Source organism: Dufourea novaeangliae, unplaced genomic scaffold (assembly GCF_001272555.1).
Source record: "Dufourea novaeangliae isolate 0120121106 unplaced genomic scaffold, ASM127255v1 scaffold193, whole genome shotgun sequence".
Taxonomy (NCBI): Eukaryota; Metazoa; Arthropoda; class Insecta; order Hymenoptera; family Halictidae; genus Dufourea; species Dufourea novaeangliae.
Genome location: NW_015374074.1, coordinates 546,438 through 565,735, shown reverse-complemented (window position 1 = coordinate 565,735; position 19,298 = coordinate 546,438). Strand labels below are relative to the sequence as shown.

General features: G+C 34.5%; 1 protein-coding gene across 1 annotated transcript in view; it reads left to right on the top strand.

Annotated features, from left to right (window-relative positions):
• The first annotated feature begins 1,761 nt into the window (after window positions 1-1,761).
• Window positions 1,762-19,298, top strand: part of LOC107190471 (potassium voltage-gated channel protein Shaw-like) — a 35,062-nt gene continuing 17,525 nt past the window's right edge. Inside the window, 4 exon segments of the mRNA XM_015579275.1 lie at window positions 1,762-2,065; window positions 2,693-2,697; window positions 12,308-12,603; window positions 18,819-18,847. Coding sequence (XP_015434761.1) covers window positions 1,762-2,065; window positions 2,693-2,697; window positions 12,308-12,603; window positions 18,819-18,847 — 634 coding nt within the window.

Sequence of the window (19,298 nt, the reverse complement as noted above, 5' to 3'; positions counted from 1 at the left end):
GAGTAGTGATAATAAAAATATTTTTCGTCGTTGGTTCTCCAAAACTTTTTCTGGCGATATCAGCCTTCAAAATGAAGAGGAGGGTAGACCTGCGAAAAAAATGATAAATGAAGATTTGCAGGTTTTAGTTAAAGACGATCGTTGCAATTTGCAGAACTTACTGCACAAATTGAACAAATGCTATAGCAGTGTCTAAATAGTTGAAAGAGATCGGCAAAATAAAGAAACTCTAAAAGTGAGCTCCTAATGAACTGAAAGAATCGGACATTTCATATGTTATGACCTAATTATAATAAGGGCTTGGTCAAAATTGTACAATTGGTGATAAATCAGTTATCCTCCGGATTTGTTTTTCTCCAATCTATTTTCCAATCAGTTTTTTCCGACTACCGAATTGTAGTTCTTTGTGACTATGCTGACTTTGGATTTGGTTTCCTTTTAAGTATATTACAAAAAACTACTTCTCGAGGAATCAATAGGTGCAGCTACCATAATTGTACGATATTGCATCGCAAAGCCCTTTTCTGAACGCTACAAATTTAATAACGCAAAGTACATATTGATTGCTTTCCCAACGTCGAGGGTTTATGCAGTTAGATGAAAAATATTGACTCGACATTGGATGAAAAGCTTATAATAAGAAAGCATTTACTTTGCATCTTGTACGGTATTTGATTCTGAGCATTGTCTTTACTTCTTACAATTAATCAGATCGAATAAAGGGATCATTTGAACCGAAAGGATAGAAATCGCATTTTTGTATGATTTTACTACTGAAATTTTATTGTCACTACTAACTTCAAATTAGTAATGACTGAGTCAATACTTTTTATGAATATAATTTCTTGTTTGTTCATATTATTAATAAAAATACTTTATACAGGATGTTTGGTTACTGATGTCAGAAACTTTAACGGGTGATTCCACATTGAGCCTTCGCTTTCTAGTTGTTAATTGTTAAAAATATGATTGAAAAACGTCAGACGTGAGGACTTACGTATTTCCGATGAGTGTTAATCAAATTAGTCAATGACACAAGCGGTGCTGTAACCACCCAGGGCTACATATCTTGTAATTGATATTAGGGTATACGACGCCACGTGATACTGCAAAATACTTTTTTTAAATTTTATAAAATCCGTAAGAATCTGTCTGCTCGCTAAAATCCACAAGGGTCTATCAAAATCTGCTTTAAGGAATTATCAAGTAATTTACTTTTCATTTATATTTCCTTACAATTTCCTTTTACATAAATTTTATCCCGTCCGAGAATATTCACTTAACCCTTCGGGGTCACCCGGGGTCCGGATAACCCCAACAAAAATTTGAGGCTTTATATTTTATGTTTTATAAAGAAAACATAAAAATTAAAAAACTTATGATTATTGTCGATGGCGCTATCGATATCAGACCGCTCTGTAGTACACCATCGTATTTTTAGGTAAAACAGCACCGGATCAAGGGGAGTCTAGGGTGCGCTATAGACCCAGACCCCACGTTCCAGGGGGCTCAGTTCTGAACCTTCCGTTTCGCTATGATTAAATCTCATTTAATGTTATTTAAAATTTTCAATTTTTGAAAACTTATGTATTTGTCGTGCTGTAGGGTTGCAACAAATTTTAATCCGGGCCTGGGGTGAAACATTATTAGCCACTCTCTTCATCGAAATTACCAATTTTTATTTCACAGTGCTCACCGTGAAGACCGCTAGCAAGCCTATTCACTTCCCTTCTACCATGCGAGCGACAGGATTTCAGGAAGATGAAGGAACTGGATGACGGCAGATGGAACGATAGAATGATACTGAATGTCGGCGGTGTGCGACACGAGACGTACAAGTCGACCCTCAAGAAAATACTGGCGACACGGCTCTCTCGTTTGGCAGAAGCTTTGGCCAATTACGATCCCATTTTGAACGAGTACTTTTACGACCGCCATCCAGGTGTTTTCGCCCAAGTATTGAAGTACTGCCGGACCGGAAAACTTCATTACCCGACGGACGTCTGTGGACCATTATTCGAGGAGGAGCTCGAGTTTTGGGGTCTGGATTCTAATCAGGTCTAGCGTTTACCTCACTTCTTTGGCAAATGATCTTTACAGGTATATAATCCTCATATAACACGATTGTTGGGTTCTTAAAAATTGTCGTTTCATGGCAATTCGTGTTAAGGGTTCTTGCCATTGTAAAACCTTGAAAAATTGTCATTCCTTGGGGATTTTTTGATCTATGAACGAAATATTCAAGATAATTGAAGTGTTGTCTATTTATTAATAGACTTATTCAGAGTATAAACGATATTTTTTGAAACTTCTAATAGTCTTTTTATATACAGTGGGTCAAAGAAGTATTCGTACACCCTTTAAAACAGAGCAACTCTTTCAAAATTGTACCAAGTGACTTGAGTTTCTTTGTGAAGTTAGAAGAATTAGTTTACTAAATGATGTGTTAACAAATTTTTGAAAAATTTGCGACATTTAATAAATACATTTCGAAAATTTATGTTAGATATATACATGCTGCAACTTTGATTGAAATCGGTTAATACAGAAACGAATAACAGGCATCGAAAGATGTAAGAATCTTTAGATATGCTACAGTTGTAGGTCAAAAGTCGCGAAAAACTGCGATTTTCAACATTTTTAACTGTTTGTATCTCAAAACAACGTTAACCGATTTCGATGAAATTTTCAGCATGCATATAACTAACATAACTGTAAGCAATCTACACGTTAAATTTTCTTTCTATCTCAAATAAAAAAGTCGCAAAAAGCGACCTTTACTATTTTCCAGAGCACTACATAATTTTTTCAAAGCGCTCACTTCAGTGCGATATATGTATACATATAAAGAAATCTATTAAAAGTTTCAACAAAAATTTATTTATACTGTCAATAAGTGTATTAATAATTCGACAACACTTCATTTATCTTGAACATTTCGTTCACAGATACAAACATTCCCAAGAAATTACAATTTTTTAGGTCTTCACAGTGGCAAAACCCCTTAAAGAAATTAGGGACTAACGCAAAATATTCGCAGCAACAGCGAATATTTAGTGGAGATAGATTCGCAGCATTATGTATACTGAACGTGGCGAAAAATTTCCGCTAAGACTGCGTATTCGTAGGGTTTTCTTCGCGACGAATTTATGTCGCTTCCCAAGGAGTTTTTGCCGTTGCTGCTCTAAAATCGCAACAATATGATAAATGATATAAGTGAACTTCCACATGATAATGTTAATAGAGTGACAAATCTTTCTAAATTCGTTTCATTTAATCCATAAAATTGATTCATTTCATTACATATAAATATGATTTCAAAATATTTAGTTATAATCACATATTTTTCTCTGTAAAATGGTATCAGGACAACATTTGTTTTAGAACTGTTATTTCTTTCGTTGCATCGCATTTCGTAATATCGTTGCATTTTCGTAAGTCTATTCTATGTAGTTGAAGAGCCCAGGATAAAAACGATCATCGACCATCGGAAACTGAAATTGAGATTTTAGCATCATGTGTTAAAGCTTAAGAAAAGCTATCAAATTGTAGTATAATAAGAGGAAACAGCGGGTCCAATCCCGAAAAATTAAGGACTAAAGAATCCCAGGTTTGGGAAAGAACGATCAATGTCATTTCTTGTTTTATCACACTTTAACTGTTCCTAATAATAAATATTAAAAATTTTTAAAATTTTGCGTTACTAACCCTGTAACCATTAGCAGTACGATTTTTATTCCCAACAGGGAAAGGAATTTTTTTCCTAAGGAAAATTGGAGTACATACTATCTCTTATTAAAATAACATTAGACAAAAGTCCAGACTATGAAAACAATTGTTACTTTCATGAAATTTATGAACGGACCCGGAAACCCATTATAAAGAAGTATAATATTAAGTTTTCGATCGTGTATACGGTAGCTGTCCCAATTAGTGTCACCTTAAGATTGTAGCATAACTTCATTTAATCATTTTACGTGTTGTTTAATCTAAAAATCGTTTCAGCTGGAATGTTAATATTATTTAACATCTCTTTCGTTAAAAAACAATAGTTTGATACATTAAATATGAAGAATTAATTAATAATTTATGAAAATCTGCGAGCAATTTCAGTATCCCTATAACTATCACCTTGACAATTAAAGTAATTCTGATATATGTAACAATTCATTTTATAAAATTAATATAGGTTGAATTGTAAAATTACGGTTTTATCTTCAATATGATTTCGCTGTCACTTCCTACTTACGTTGTCGCGTTTTTAATGCTCCAATTGCACTTTCATTTTTCAACATTAATTTTTAAACATCAAGTACATGTATTTCATTGTTTTTATGTAAATCGGAGTCCCAATTTAATAATGAAATTTTGTGTACACAATTCTTTGTATGTTACACTCTTATTAACAAAAATAAATAAAATGGCAGTATTAGGGACACTGGCAGTAACTGGGACACTGGTAATAATTGGGACATTTACCCTAGTAGGAGGGAGTACATAAATTTTGTTTTACAAATACTAGAAATTTTACTTTTTGTAACTATGATCATGTCTCTCTTGGACTCTTCAGTTGATATGCATTAATATAAAAAAGGTGTGATACGTAATATACAGCTACCACATTTGTCTTTACTGGTAAACATTAAATACAGAGAGGAAAATATGACAATACAACGAAATAATTACAAATAATATTCATATGTTACGAAAATAATAAATTTTACGTATGAAGTGATCCAACAAAGTTAGAAGGATTTGTCAATCTAGTAATACAATCATGTGAACATTCACAATTACATCATTTATCATATTGTTGCAAATATATAGCGGCAGCGAAAGAAAACGCAATGAACAGCGAAATAAATCCGCCACTGAAAAAAACGCTAGAAATTTGCAGTGTCAGCGAAAATTTTTCACATTGGAGTGAGCAAACGCATAAGCCGCCACGCCACGTTCATTATACTGTTACGAACCTATTGCCACAAAAAACTCGCTACCGCTGTGAATATACGCATTGGTCTGTGGGTTTTTTTATGCACATTCGTGTTGTACGAAACTAAGAACTGATCGACGTGCGTTACAAAAAGTAGCAAGTTTGATTTGTCTTACGTAGACTGGCACTTTCGACTTTGTGACGACGAAACGCAGCACGTTTCGATGTTGGTCTCGAAACGTTCAGTAATGTCTTGATGAGTGCAACAAAGTCGAGTCCGCTCCGGAGCATTCGTGGCAAGGTTAAACGGTTTTCAGCCCCCCATAAATTTGTTTTTTGCACAATGCCGAACCTCTGCTTAGCTTCTTCTTAACCCCCAACGCAAAAAGGAGAGGTGTTATAAATTTGACGCCTATGTTTGTGTTTGTGTGTGCCTGTTTCGCTGTGGCTCTATAGCTCATCAACGAATGATCCGATTTTAATGCGTTTTTTTTGGTTTTAGAATATACATATATTTCCGGGAAGGTTAATAGCTACGTTCGGTCAAAATCGGTTCAATAGTTGTTGTAAAATAATAACTGGATCTAATAAATAAAAAAGCAATGGAAATAATAGACAGAAACTTCAAGTTCGGAGTCAAACGTTTAGGTTTATGATGCCGCTCCCATGCCTGAAATCTTGAGGGTCTGATACAGGAAACATGTAGATTGTCATTTTTTTTAAAAGTGGAATTAATACACTCTGGTTCGGGGGCCAGATATGCATGTAAAAAACGGGGTAGGTGTCTAAAAACTAACAAAACTGCACTATTCTACACAATTCTTTAACTGTCTTGCAGAGTGAAGCCGTGTTGTTGGAGTACTGTGCCATTTAGGGGTTTTCCGAATTGTCTAACCGTTTTACAGCGAAACCGTGTTATGGGAATGAAGTGTTATACGAGGGTCACATGTATTTCTTTCGAAACACTATGAATGAGTTAGGCAATTACTAATTTCTTGTGGAAGAGTGGAGTTGGTGAAATGCTACGAGTGAATATTCTTGCAAACGCATTGAGCGAACAACAGATTTTATATTACTCTTAAATGAAATAAGGCATATTTCGATAGTTACATAACGATATAAACGAATAAGTAAAATAAAACCTCCGAAAAGAAGTGTTGAAACTAGACAAATTATAATTTTTAGGTTTTAAAGTTATTTCAAGCACATCAGATGTAGAGTTTATTAAATTTCTCCTAAAATGCTCTATAATACTGTGCAAAAAAGTAGGTATTGTGTAAGAAGAAAAATACAGATGACCTTGAAATCTCGAAAGAAGTAATCTTCGGGAAGGTGTTTCATCCATCATAGTATATGATCTCTTAAATTTAACAATCCCACCAAAGGCAATTTAGCCTTCTCCTAAAAGTAGAAGTGATATTTTAGGTGCAAGAGATAAGATAAACGGAAATGGAACAGTTTAATATTCATTTGCAATTTGCTTTTAGTAGCTTAAAGTTTGGAAATTCCTGTACGTTAGAGTGGACAGAACTTTCTGGTAGACATCACGTTTATTTAAATAGCTTAACCGTTTGACTGCGAACGTCATTTGATTGATTAATGCCAAACTTGCAGCAGAGACTGCGGACATCCTTTGATTCGGCAATGCCAAACTCGCGGCTCGATCTTCCTATTTATGTAAATATGGTATACAGTGACCATTTAGTGTTTATTCTAATTAAATTTCATGAAAATTGTGGTACCGGATTTTGCTATTTAAATAAACACTGAATTCCAACAGAATGATTCCAATTATCGTACCAACAATTGATTACTTTCTATTAATATTTCTAAATATCTTTTGTTTCACAAACAGTTTAAATATCAAACAACAAAACCAGAAGTGAAAGGGTTAACATTAGATGGTTAAAGGTAAACAGCTTATTTACAACAGAATACTATAAATCAAAATGTTTAGAAATGGTTATTGCTAATAATTGTAATAATTAATAAGCAATAACTTGAAATAAAACTGCAGAAAAATAATCTTTATCCAGAGAAGTCAAAATTCGATTTTCCAAATTGTTTGGAATACTGAGTTTGATTTTATACAATCCTTCGGCAGTATCATACCCTTAGAAAGTCTAATTATAATAATAAAAATAGGACTTTTAGAATCGAAAATTCTGTTTGTACATTTTTCAAAACTTGTATTCATTTTAATAAAAATTTCTAAGATTAAAAATGACCTGTTTGATGCGTCGTTTCTGTATCTATTTGAAATGACATTGAATTATTTCATAACAACGTTACCTATTCAGCGTAACGGTGCATGTCCATCCATTTCGCCGTTTGAATCTGAAACACAAGAGTGCTTTAATATCGCTGAAAATGTCTCTTTCGAAATGCACAAGCCATGCAACCGCTATTGACCGAACGGGTCAGAAGCGTTTGTTTCGCGACAGCTAGTATTACAGAAACATGTTGGTAGCCTTGTTATTCGATTCAAAAGGATATTATACGTAAGTTCTCGTTATCCGCACAACAAATACTAACCGCTTAATTAGACTGACGGGATAAACATTTGTAGAATTCAACTTGAAAACTAATAAGTTCCCAGATATCTATATTTAAACTCCTATTGCATAGATTAATGATTGCATAGAATAATATTTGATTAGATGTAAATAGAATAATAATTTATTTGCAACAAGTCAAATGTTAGTAAGATGTTACAAACACATTCAGATATCGGGTTTTAGTAGATAATAAAACATGTGTTTAAAAAAATGGAAAAGACTTGAATACTTATTGTTATTGAAGTTTGCGTACAATTATTACAATGTTTGTAATATAGTCTGATAATAAAATATTATTTATGAAACGTGAATTTATGCAAATTCACTACATTTAAGGCTAACATACTCTAATTAACTAAAATTATACATACATAGAAATGAAGTTATGCAAAATATTACAGTAGACTAACTCCTTGTCAATTTAATAAGAGTTTGTAGTTCGACATTAGACTGATTAATTCTAGAAAGGTAAAGCTGCTCCAAATGTGTCTTCATTTATTCTATTAAATCTTCGTCCGTATATATACATTAATCAATTTTACTAAACGTACCTACCTAACTTTATTCATCCTATCTTTACTGGCGAGTCTTAAAAGCTTTCGTGTATTCTAACTATAGCAATGTTGTAATTGGTAATCATTCATCATCACCTAATAAATTACGAAGAAGTTACATCGATGTTTGATACTGTATTGCCGATTGAGAACAATTGTGTTCGACAAACCTGCTTCTTAGACAATAATTGCATTTATGAAAATTGACAAGATCCTTTAATAAAAATTATGCAATTGCATCGTTGGAGGATTGAATTCACAGACAGTGTACCTCACGTGAGTGTAATTCATTATTCATTTTACAAGAATTCACGGTATTTCAGTGAAGAGAATTCCGTTTATTAAATCCTTAGGTAGCATGAACTACTATTACGGAGAAAATGTAACCTCACAGGCAATCGTTCGTATCAATATTTGTATTCTCCTGTACTGCATTAATTTTCAGTTTTGTGCTGGTAATTCGTATTTTATAATCGATGTAGTTTTCTAACAATAAGTATAATTCAAGTGTATCCTATTATATTATCACATTCCTAATTTCATGTAAAAAAAATATTTGAACGACACAATGCTCGAATAAAGTGTGAATTGCTTTTAAAAAAGTGAGAATTTGCCATAGCGGTAATTTTAATTCTGTAACTTAGGTTTACGTAAAGTTTTTTACTAAATTTTTCTTGATATCTATGTAATTTTATACAACGACACTTACCACCAACAATTACCGGTTATAAAAAAGACATAAAATAATTAACTCTGCAAGATAGACGTGTAACATAAAAGTCAGTTTGCGCAAATTATTTGTACATGTAAATGAGCCTTTAGACGATAGAGCATAGTCTCCCATATTTGTGGTTTTCTGATCGTCATGGCCAGTTAGAATCGTTAGTCAAAATTTAACCATCAGACAACCTCTTCATATAAGTCCTCGTAACTGCCGTTACCTCTGTGATTAGATTGTTCAACACGAAAATAACTCATAACGTTTCTTAGAAGCGTTTCTGATAGATTCGTATGGCCTGAATACGAATCTGCAAATCGTTTCTTTTTAGCACGTCCAGTTTTAGAAAAAATCAATATTTTAAAAAAGTGAAAATTTTCTACTTTGGAGCTGTGTCGTGCTGTTACAGTAATAGTTATATTGCTTACACTGACAAGAAATAATTCTCTGGACTCTTCCGAACAAAAGAATCTAAATTGTTATTTTATTATAGACATCTAAATATGTTTAAATAATGTTCAAAGTGAAAAGGACATCGAAAACGCACCAATTTTTGCTGATATTCTTCAATTTATTTCACGAACTAAGGCCTACTGTCCACTAAGGCATCTCGTCATAGACGCTTCATAGACATTTGACGCTTGCAGGACGCTTCCATGTAACGAACAATGTAAAACAATGGACGTGCGTTCACATATGCTTCAGCGTCGCGTTTTCGTCGCTGCATGCGTTCGGCATGAAGCGCGTCGACAACGATGTCTGCCGCTGGACGTACAGAAGGACGCAAAATTTTCATTTGTGTTTGAATGTGAAATATATCGGCCGTGAAATTGGTACAGATTGTTGAAAAGTTACCCATAAAATATAAAAAAACAGAAAAAATATTCATGTTTGTAGATAACTAACACAACATCGCACTTTACTGTCTTGTTTTTGGATTAGCGGAGCTACAAAACGCACTAAATTCTTGCACGTATTTTTATTCATTCTATAGAAAGAATGAAATACATGATCATTTATGTTTTATTCTATGTAACCAATATCTTTTCCCACTTTTACGCCGTCAAATATAATTACAACATAATGCCATAAGGTCCTCTTCGTCGCCCGACATCTTTACGAATGATGAAAATGAAGCTTTCTGTACGCTTCCTATATGCTTCCAATACGCTCAAGTGGACAGAAACTCGAGCGTAGCGTAATCGTCATGTTGTACGCTACGCTGACATGTTTATGACGAGACGCCTTAGTGGACAGTAGGCCTAAGGGTAGTGATGGGTAGTCGAGCCGAGCAGCTCGAGCTGTATCGGAAGCTTTCGATTCACCGGCTCGGCTCGGCTGGTCAAGCGGGCCAAAATGACAGTTTTATGAGGTGACAGCGGAGATACGAGGCACTGGCACGCGAAGCCTCGGCGCGTAGAGTTACCTTATAATAACATCTCGCCTCGCCGAAGCCCGTCGCCAGCGTTTCTTAGGGTGGAACGATGATGTCAACCGGTATCGATACGACTCCAGCCGAGCCGAGCTTCCTCCTTTAATACTCGGCTCGGCTCGAACCGTATCGATTACCCATCACTACCTAAGGGTCCATCTGTATTTAAAGTAGAGCATGATAAAGTAACGGTAAGAACGCCACAGCTTACAAGCATTACTCACACACGTACACGCACCTTACTATCGATCGCCATCTGTAACCAAAGTTCTGATCCAACTGGTGAATTGACTGAACTGCCACAAGATCCTGCGTGCCCATTGGCTCACGTTAAAGTAATTTTTCCAGGAAAAATCCACCTTGAGAGTTCCGCACCGCTACTTTACCATGAGTCTTCTGTAGGAACACTGACGTGCAAACTCGATTTCCACTAGGGGAAAAAGCAATCTAGGGGTTAAGGCCTCCTACTGCTTGATAAATTTATTTTAAATACTGACATGAATGTTAAACCGAATGTTAATTTCGCATAATTTTCAATAACTCTGAGACCAAGTGATAGGAGGTCTTTCCTTTAAATCACTTTTTCTCCTAGTGGAAGCCGAGTTTGCTCGCGAGGGTACAACATATATAACTGGATATATAACTTTAATTAATTATATCTTCGATAGAATCGAAATGGTACAGTTGGGGTCCTTCCCTTGTGAGTGGCAGGCACGGCGACCGCCGTCATTGAGTACTGCCGCCGCCGAATGTTTTGCTGAACTATTTCGCTTCTTTATTGAAAACAAAACAGATTGTATAACTTTAGCAGGAAGGTGTGCTCTATTGTGTACTATATTTATACTTTTTCATAGATCCTTAAAATGAATTGAATATTGAATAAAATAATTTCATAGACCCTTGAAATAAATTGAAGAATATCAGCAAAAATGGGTGCGTTTTCGGTGTCCTTTTCACGTTGAACATTATTTAAACATACAATGGACTATAACTATATTGCCACTAAACATACTGCCACGGGAGGCACTTCTCCTTCACACGTAGTGTCACGCACACAAATATCGCTCTCTCACCACGTTATGTACGCCGTCCCCACCAGCACGATTCGACTTGTGCGCAGAGGCTCAAGCAGAGGCTACGACGATAGAACTTAGTATGGAGGGGGCTCTGAACTCATTGCCATTTTACTCCGCTACAGCCACGACCATGGCAATATAGTTAGAGTCCACTGTACGTACATGTTTATAATATAATAACAATGTAGGAAATTAAATAGGAAATCTAGTAGATATAGACAGATAGTTTATTAAATAAAATAAAGGTATAGTCAAATAAAATAAAACACGCAACACACTAATAGTTTAACGTCTCAGATTAGTTACTACACAAGTCTCTATACAGAATCACAACTGTCGACTCTCCAAGTACAATCTCACCACTCGACTGTTTCTAGGTCCCAAGCCATACCCCTCACGAAGGTTACCCACACACACCCACAGACACACCGAACGCAAGGCGCTCAAATTTCCACGACGCAGTCTACAGACTTTCTTAATCGATATCTTAGTCTAAACGTTTGCTCGGTTCCAAACATTCATCGTTTATTCAAAACACTCAGCTTACTCTAGAGTCCACAGGCACGCACAAAATCCTCACCTACAACAATTTATATCATTTTGTTCGAAAGAGACCAGAGAATTGTTTCGTGTCAAAGGAAACTGAATAACTATTACTGTAAAAGTACAACAAACATCCAAATGTTGAAATTTGCAATTTTAAAAACCGTTGGTTCTTTCGAAAACTAGAAGTGCTGGAAAGAAATAGTTTGCAGATTCGTATTCAGCTCAATTAAGAGATTACAAAAACGAAAAAATTTCAAATTTGTTCAACAGTGTTCTGTGTACTTCTTTATTTTCTAATAAATCGTTATTCGTTGAAACAAGTAAACTTTTGTATCAACCCAACAAATTACACAAAGTTAATTCTGTGCGTCAAGTCACAAAGCGTTAAAACAATCGCGTTAAGGACTTTGCGACCCAACATTTCTCAAATTCCTCTAGCAACACCTACTAAAACGTGTATTGCAGGTAGAGTTGGAGGATGTTGGAGGACTGTTGGACTATTTACAGCGTTCACAGGGACACGCAGGCCACGTTGGCAATTCTCGACAAGCTCGACGTGGAAGGCGAGAAGCTGAGCGAGGAGGAGATCGCGCGGCTTTTCGGTTTCGAAGAGGAATACAACAGGGGCACCCTTTCGAAATGGCAGAAGCTATGGCCGAGGATCTGGGCTATTTTCGATGAGCCGTACACCTCCGCCACGGCGAAATCCATAGCCGGCGTTTCAATACTCTTCATCTGTCTGTCGGTTCTCTGCTTCTGCCTGAAGAGTCACACGACAACGAAACGGTCGCGAAACAATCAACGGTGCGGGGAATTGTTTCGATCCGAGACGGCTTGGAACAAGGACGACGCGGCCTGTTACCCGGTGCTCTTTTACCATTCGCTGCTTGACAAGTATGAGAACATTATTACTTTTCCATGTAACGGAACCCATGCCATTCTTGGGGCAGCTGGGATTTTGAATTCGGGAAAACTGATTATTACACTTGTTCCGTCGTATAATTATATGCCGGAATAGCGAAACTCCGTCCATAATACGAAGATTGTCGTTCGCAACCTTAGGTATGTTTTGTAGGTGCAGCTGACCGAGCGACGTGTCAAAGACCCAAAATGAAAACATTTCGGAGGTCAGTCGCTCGGTTCAGTCGTCAGCGTCCGGTATATTGGCGTGTGTGAGTGCACTGTTTGTATCGACAGCTGACCGATAGATCACCAAATAACAAAAGGCCAATGGCCCAATAAGAATTTCAAACCAACGATCTATGGTCAACTCGCAACCTACAGTCCGAGTGAGAGAGACAGAGAGTGTTGACAAAACTTATATATGAAGTTATTCGCACGACACGACAGACACGATATCAAACCAGTCAAGTGTGACCATCTCAAACAGTAAATAAAATTTACATAGTACCTTCATTGAGTCGTCATTTATTTTAAAATAAAATTTTTCACCAGTCGCACAATATTAATTTGGCGTGCGACACGACGTCGATTATTAAAACAGACGCAACAACACTGGTCAACATGATTTTTCTCCCAAAGAACATTTATACTGATCCTTATAGATTTTTTTGTGCTGAATCCGAATTCGTAAACAGGTTTTTGTCATTACCCTCAGTTTCCGAGAAATTTGATTTTATAGAAAAATGTAATTTTCAACTTTAAACATTTCCTGTATTCAAACATTAATAGTTATTCAATTGATTGTGGCGTCAAATTATTCTATAAACTCTCCCGAATAAAATGGTATACGTTGTTATCGTATTATCAACATTTAAACATGTTTAAACAACGATCAAAGGAAAAAGGACACCTGAAATGCATCCATTTTTACAGATATTTTTCAATTTATTTCAAAAAGTAAGGGTGCAGGACATATGTAATCTGACTGCGTCAGCACATACAGTAAACATTATTCTTCCGGAAAGCATTAACAGAAATAGTACGACACATTTTGTGTTCAATACAGGAGCGAAATAGTTTAGTAACATCTGCGACGCTGGCAATGGTACTCAAAGGCGGCAAGCGCAGGGTTCGACTGCCGTTCTTACTTTTTGAAATAAATTGAAACATATCTGTAAAAATTGGTCCATTTTGGGTGTCCTTTTCCCTATGATCGTTATTTAAACATGTTTAAATATTAATAATACGATAACAACGTATACCATTTTATTCGGGAGAGTTTACAGAATAATTTGACGCAACAATCAACTGAATAGCTAGTAATGTTTGAACACAGGAAATGTTCAAAGTTGAAAATTTGAATTTCTTTTAAATCAAATTTCTCGGGAATTGAGGGTGATGGCAAAAAACTGTTTACGGATTCGTATTCAGCACAGAAGAATCTATAAGAATTAGCAACTGGATGTTCGAAGGCAAACAAAAAATTAAATTTTGTTGACCAGTGTTATTCTATAGCCAAAAACAAATGTATTGTTCTTTACGCGAAACGACGAGCGGTGAGCTATTAATAGGCCTCACTTAGAATACTGTTCTACCATTTGGTCGCCACACATTGGGCTATTACCGTAAAATTAGTGGAATTAATAAGAAAATTGTTATGTCATGAAATAAGTTAAAATTAGTTGGTCAGTTTATACTCGCTTGAAAAACGCTGAACAAGCTAGGGACCTCATCACGTTAGATATGATTGCATTTGTTTTATAAACAGTAGCTAGTTGACTGCCTCTTGAGGCACTGTAACAGTCAGTTTTTTTCACGTCTCGAGTGTTCATGCCACACGTCCTGTTTCTAAGTGAATATTTTATCAAATAACAATGGATTCTTGTAGTACAGGTAATTATCTACTTGTCTCAGAAACTTCTGGATTTTCACCTCCTGTTAAAGTCGTAATTCACTGTTACATTATCACATAAAATGATGACTAGATTGAAAATGTAACTTTTTTAGTGTATGTTGGTTTGTCAATATTTTTCCAGTATTACGTTCAGTAAACATTACTGTTGATATAAAGCAAAAATTTTTCGTGAGGAACTTTTGTACTAGAAACGTGCGAATTAGCTAAGGGTGCTCCCTATTAAAATACATTTAAATACCGGCGCTCCGGGTTAATAAACGTATTTCTGTTTGTTCGGTGCTTCGAGGTATTGTTTTGTAATCATTATAGTTTTGTTATATTTATTTATTCAAAATCAAGAAAGTGCTCCTTCGAATTCTTTTTCGAGACTAATCTCGAACATTTGCAGCAGTTTGTAGCAACAATCGTGAGACAATTTTTTGTTTTAGGGAATCATTTCGTCTAGGAGTCATTTCATCTGATTGGTCAGGGTTTTTCGTTAATATTTCGGTAACAAAGCCTCGGATAACATTTTTGCTAAGGAAAATCTTGTTTCAAATCGCCTCACGAATGTCCCAATTCAGGGATCTGCAACATTTTTGTTACACTCTGTATACACTAAGAAGTACCTAAACGCGGAGTTTTTTTTATAGATGAAGGATGTACCCGATACTGGTATTTTGGGACCTTTTCGTAGATGACGGATATATCTGACAATGGTAGCCAAAAAATTAAATAACTGTTTGACTTTCAATTTCAAGATACAAGTTAATTTTCAAATAAAATGTTTTCAGAGAACTGTCCGTTGCTTAAAACGTGAGTATTCAATCCTGAAGATTATGAAAAATAATAAAGTTTTACACGATGTATATTTTCAACAATTTTGTTTGTAAACAAACTGTAAACACGTAGTAAGTCACTGAGTCGAAATATAATGCCTCAGCTTTAGGACAAAGTAGGTTTTTGCCAATGCAGCAAGTTAGCAAACTATCTAATTCGATTTGACCCAAGTTGTTAACAAAGGTGAATTGAGCTCACCAGGCGAGTTGGTAATTTCTCGGTAGACCGATTTAAACGTGGGCTACCGCAAGTGACAAATCACCACTGCTTATATGATATGAGATAATTACGTGAAAGAATTGCTACACTAAATTGTGCATAAAGCTATAGACATTGTACACGATATTTGCTTTACTTTATATAAGTTTTTATTCACGCATTGTTAATAGTATTAAAACTTTATTGTCCAAATTAATACGTACTAGGAACACGAAAATTTTAAAGTAATAAGTGATATATTTATAAGACCGATCATTTTATTGATGATGTAGTAATTTATAGAAATGTAAGAATTAGAGTATCTTGTGTTGGTTAATTAAGTACTCTTTATAGCTTTAATTTCTACCATCCTTTCTATGACGGCGTACTATCTAAACTTTTCATAAAAATATTTTGTAATTTTAGGAGCAGCAATTTTTTTCAGTATTGTATTCATAGTTTCTTTTCATACTCACTATTAGTACCAGAGGTTTTTTTTCGCTGTTGTAACATCACTCTTAGGTGCAAATAGGCACAGTGAAATGTTGTATAGTAATTCAGAAAATTTATATTCGACCACGTAAAATATGAAAACATCCAGAGTGCAGTAAATAAAAGTATAACGAACTAGAAGGGGAATTTTTTTAAAACATATACAGCAAATTTATAATTTCTCCAAATTTGTTTACGAAAATAAATATATTAGATGTATTCATAAATACTCAACTGTATTTCTTTAACTTTAATATTCATTAAAAAGAAAATTAGAAGACTCTGTTGCTTCAATAGTATTCATACTCCTTCTCAGACATGCACCGCAAGTCTTAAAAAAAATTTGATGCAAAATGTTTTGAATTCGTATCATATGTTTATTAAAGAAAATAGCGAATTAGTTATGTAGGTTTTAGCCATTGTAATTACAATGTTTCAACTGAAGTTATTAAAAATACGATTAAAAAAACAACACGGAAATTATGAAATATTCAAAGTACTCTAAATTTTACAATTATTGTGTCGATGTTCTTATGATACATTTCAGTCCTTGCAATATTTACTAATGACTGATTCACATAAAACGCCATGTATATTTATGCAAAAGAAACTCCTTAAATATTTATAAATGACAATATCGCTATTATTTCTTCAAACGATGTGTTTCTGAAACAATACAGCTATTCGTTAAACGCTTGTTTCCGGACCTATGCTACAAACATTTAACAAGTATTCGTAGTATAAGCTTTTTAAATTCAATTATTTTCTATCTCTACGATAGTTTCTTTTATTAAGGAACATTCTATATATTTTTCAGTAACTTGCAGTACATTTCTTTTATAAAAATAATATAGTCATATTTATTTCCATCAGACTTAATTATTAATCATTCTTTATTGTAGTATAGGATCATATGTATAATAACATCAGTTTAGGTAAAAATAACTGCTTTCCGTGGAACATCAATTATTTTAATGCATTAATGGCCGATAAAGTTTTGCTGAAACGTGCAAAACTTATTTCAAATAAATACATGTATAAGTATATGGACAAAAAAGGTATTTACCAAACAGAAAATGTCCTCTCTAACAATGTCAGTAATATCCAAATGTAAAAAAATGTCGTTATCAAGGAAATAATAAATAATTCATACGCTGGATAACGAGATTCCCCTTTTATAGTTGTCAATGCGTTAAATCGAGGGAATGCAACTCGAAATGCTATGCGTGACTTGTGCAGGATCATTCTTATAATTTTTTTATTTCATAGGCAGTGTCGAAATTGTGTCGATTTCGAGTATTGATTTTACAGAGGGGGAACGTGGTCACGAGCGAAAAATTCGAACGTTCTAGTGGAAGCGTGATAAATTTCGCTCGTTTCTGCAGGCAATTATTTCCGAATTAAACTGACAATTAGCTGGACAGTTGAAAACAAATCATTCTTGTTAATAATTCGAGCTTCGTATAATTTCTACAGAAATATATGTATATTTGTATGCGCCCAATTAATATTTTGATGAAGGAATACTAGTTTTCCACCACTATAGAGCAATAAACAGTTAACGTTTTTGCTAATTGAACTTTTCCATCTGCTTTTACGAGTCTGCCATAAAATAAATATTATTAATAAATTAATTAAGAGATCATGCTCAGTCAGAAATTTTTAAAAAATCGATTTTTCACTTTCTACATTTTCTTTACGTTCAACATCTCGAGAATATTCTGTGCAAGTTTCAAGGTAATGCAATTAAAAATGACAGAGTTACAGGCGTTAAAAATGAATATTTTAAGTGTAAGCTTGACTTGAAACTTTAAACGCGTTTTTCTCGAAACTACATTTTTCAAATCGGTGATCAATATTTCTCGAAAACTACTGTGTCGATTTACATCAAGCCTTTTGCGCCTTATTTCAAATCAGAAAAACTTGTCCATATACCATACTTTTTTTTTTAATTGACCAAAAACGAGTGATTTTTTAGATGAAATTCGCACTTTTTCAGGAAAATGTCCGCCATTTTGTTCCTAATCAATATTTCGAAAAACCCCACGTCCAAGAACAAGATTGGTTCTTCCATTACACAAAACTTACTGAATTTTTAATTTCAGATGAACCGTTACGAAGTTACAGTGATCATGGCAGACCACTTTTTGTGAAGAGACATTCGGGAGATCGTTCACCATTTATTTACTAATACATATTTTTAAATAAAAGAATTACCTTATAATCTAGAAACTGCAACCTTTGAAACGCAAACACAGTTTTTGAAAAAGGACTCATAGTTTTTGAGAAAAACATTCCCAAAGAACACGCTTTTTTCGGCCTCCTGACTGAGCATGACCCCTTTAACCAATCACGACACTCCAAACCTAGTTTTTTTTTCTGTTTTCAAACAATTAATTCGTGAATGTTACTACTCAAAACCCATTGAAAAATATTTTTATGGCGACTTAATGGCGAGTAGAGATGTATATATCTTTCATTGGAGAAGAATGAAATGTAAAATAGAGATAATAATTTGTTTTACCAGGAACTTACTACACAGGGTAGTCCACCTAACTTTGTCACCGGGAATATCCAGTTTGTTTTTGATACTATTAAAAAGTGTTCCAGATACAAGCTATACAGTTTCGGAAGGGGTGGGGGCATAATTTGATGTGATTAATTTTCTAGTAAGTGGATGCATAGAAGATATACAAAGGTCAAGTTTGTCTTTTTTTTATGGGAATCGTATATTTTTTTATTACGTCACTTGATCTAGCTCGTAATTCTATATAAAAAAATATTAACCTTTTCGTAAAATGGAACTGTTAGTTTGGAAGATATTTTAACTTTAATTATTCATAGTGGTATTAATGGAATAGACGAAACTATGACTCCCTCGAAACCATTTAACTTGTATCTGAAACATTTCTTAATACGAGGTCTGTTTTTTAAATAAAGTCCGTTCGAAGATAAGAAAAAATCGTAGAAGGTTTAAATAATAACATAGTCGCCATGAACTTCGATACATTTTTGAAATCGTATACTAGTATTTTTATTCCACTGTCAGAAAAGTCCACCGCCAGAGTCTTACATCATGCATTGACGCTGTTCTTCAGTTCGTCATCATTTTAAAACCGCTGGTTAAAATCGGGACTATCGAGTGGATAGTTAC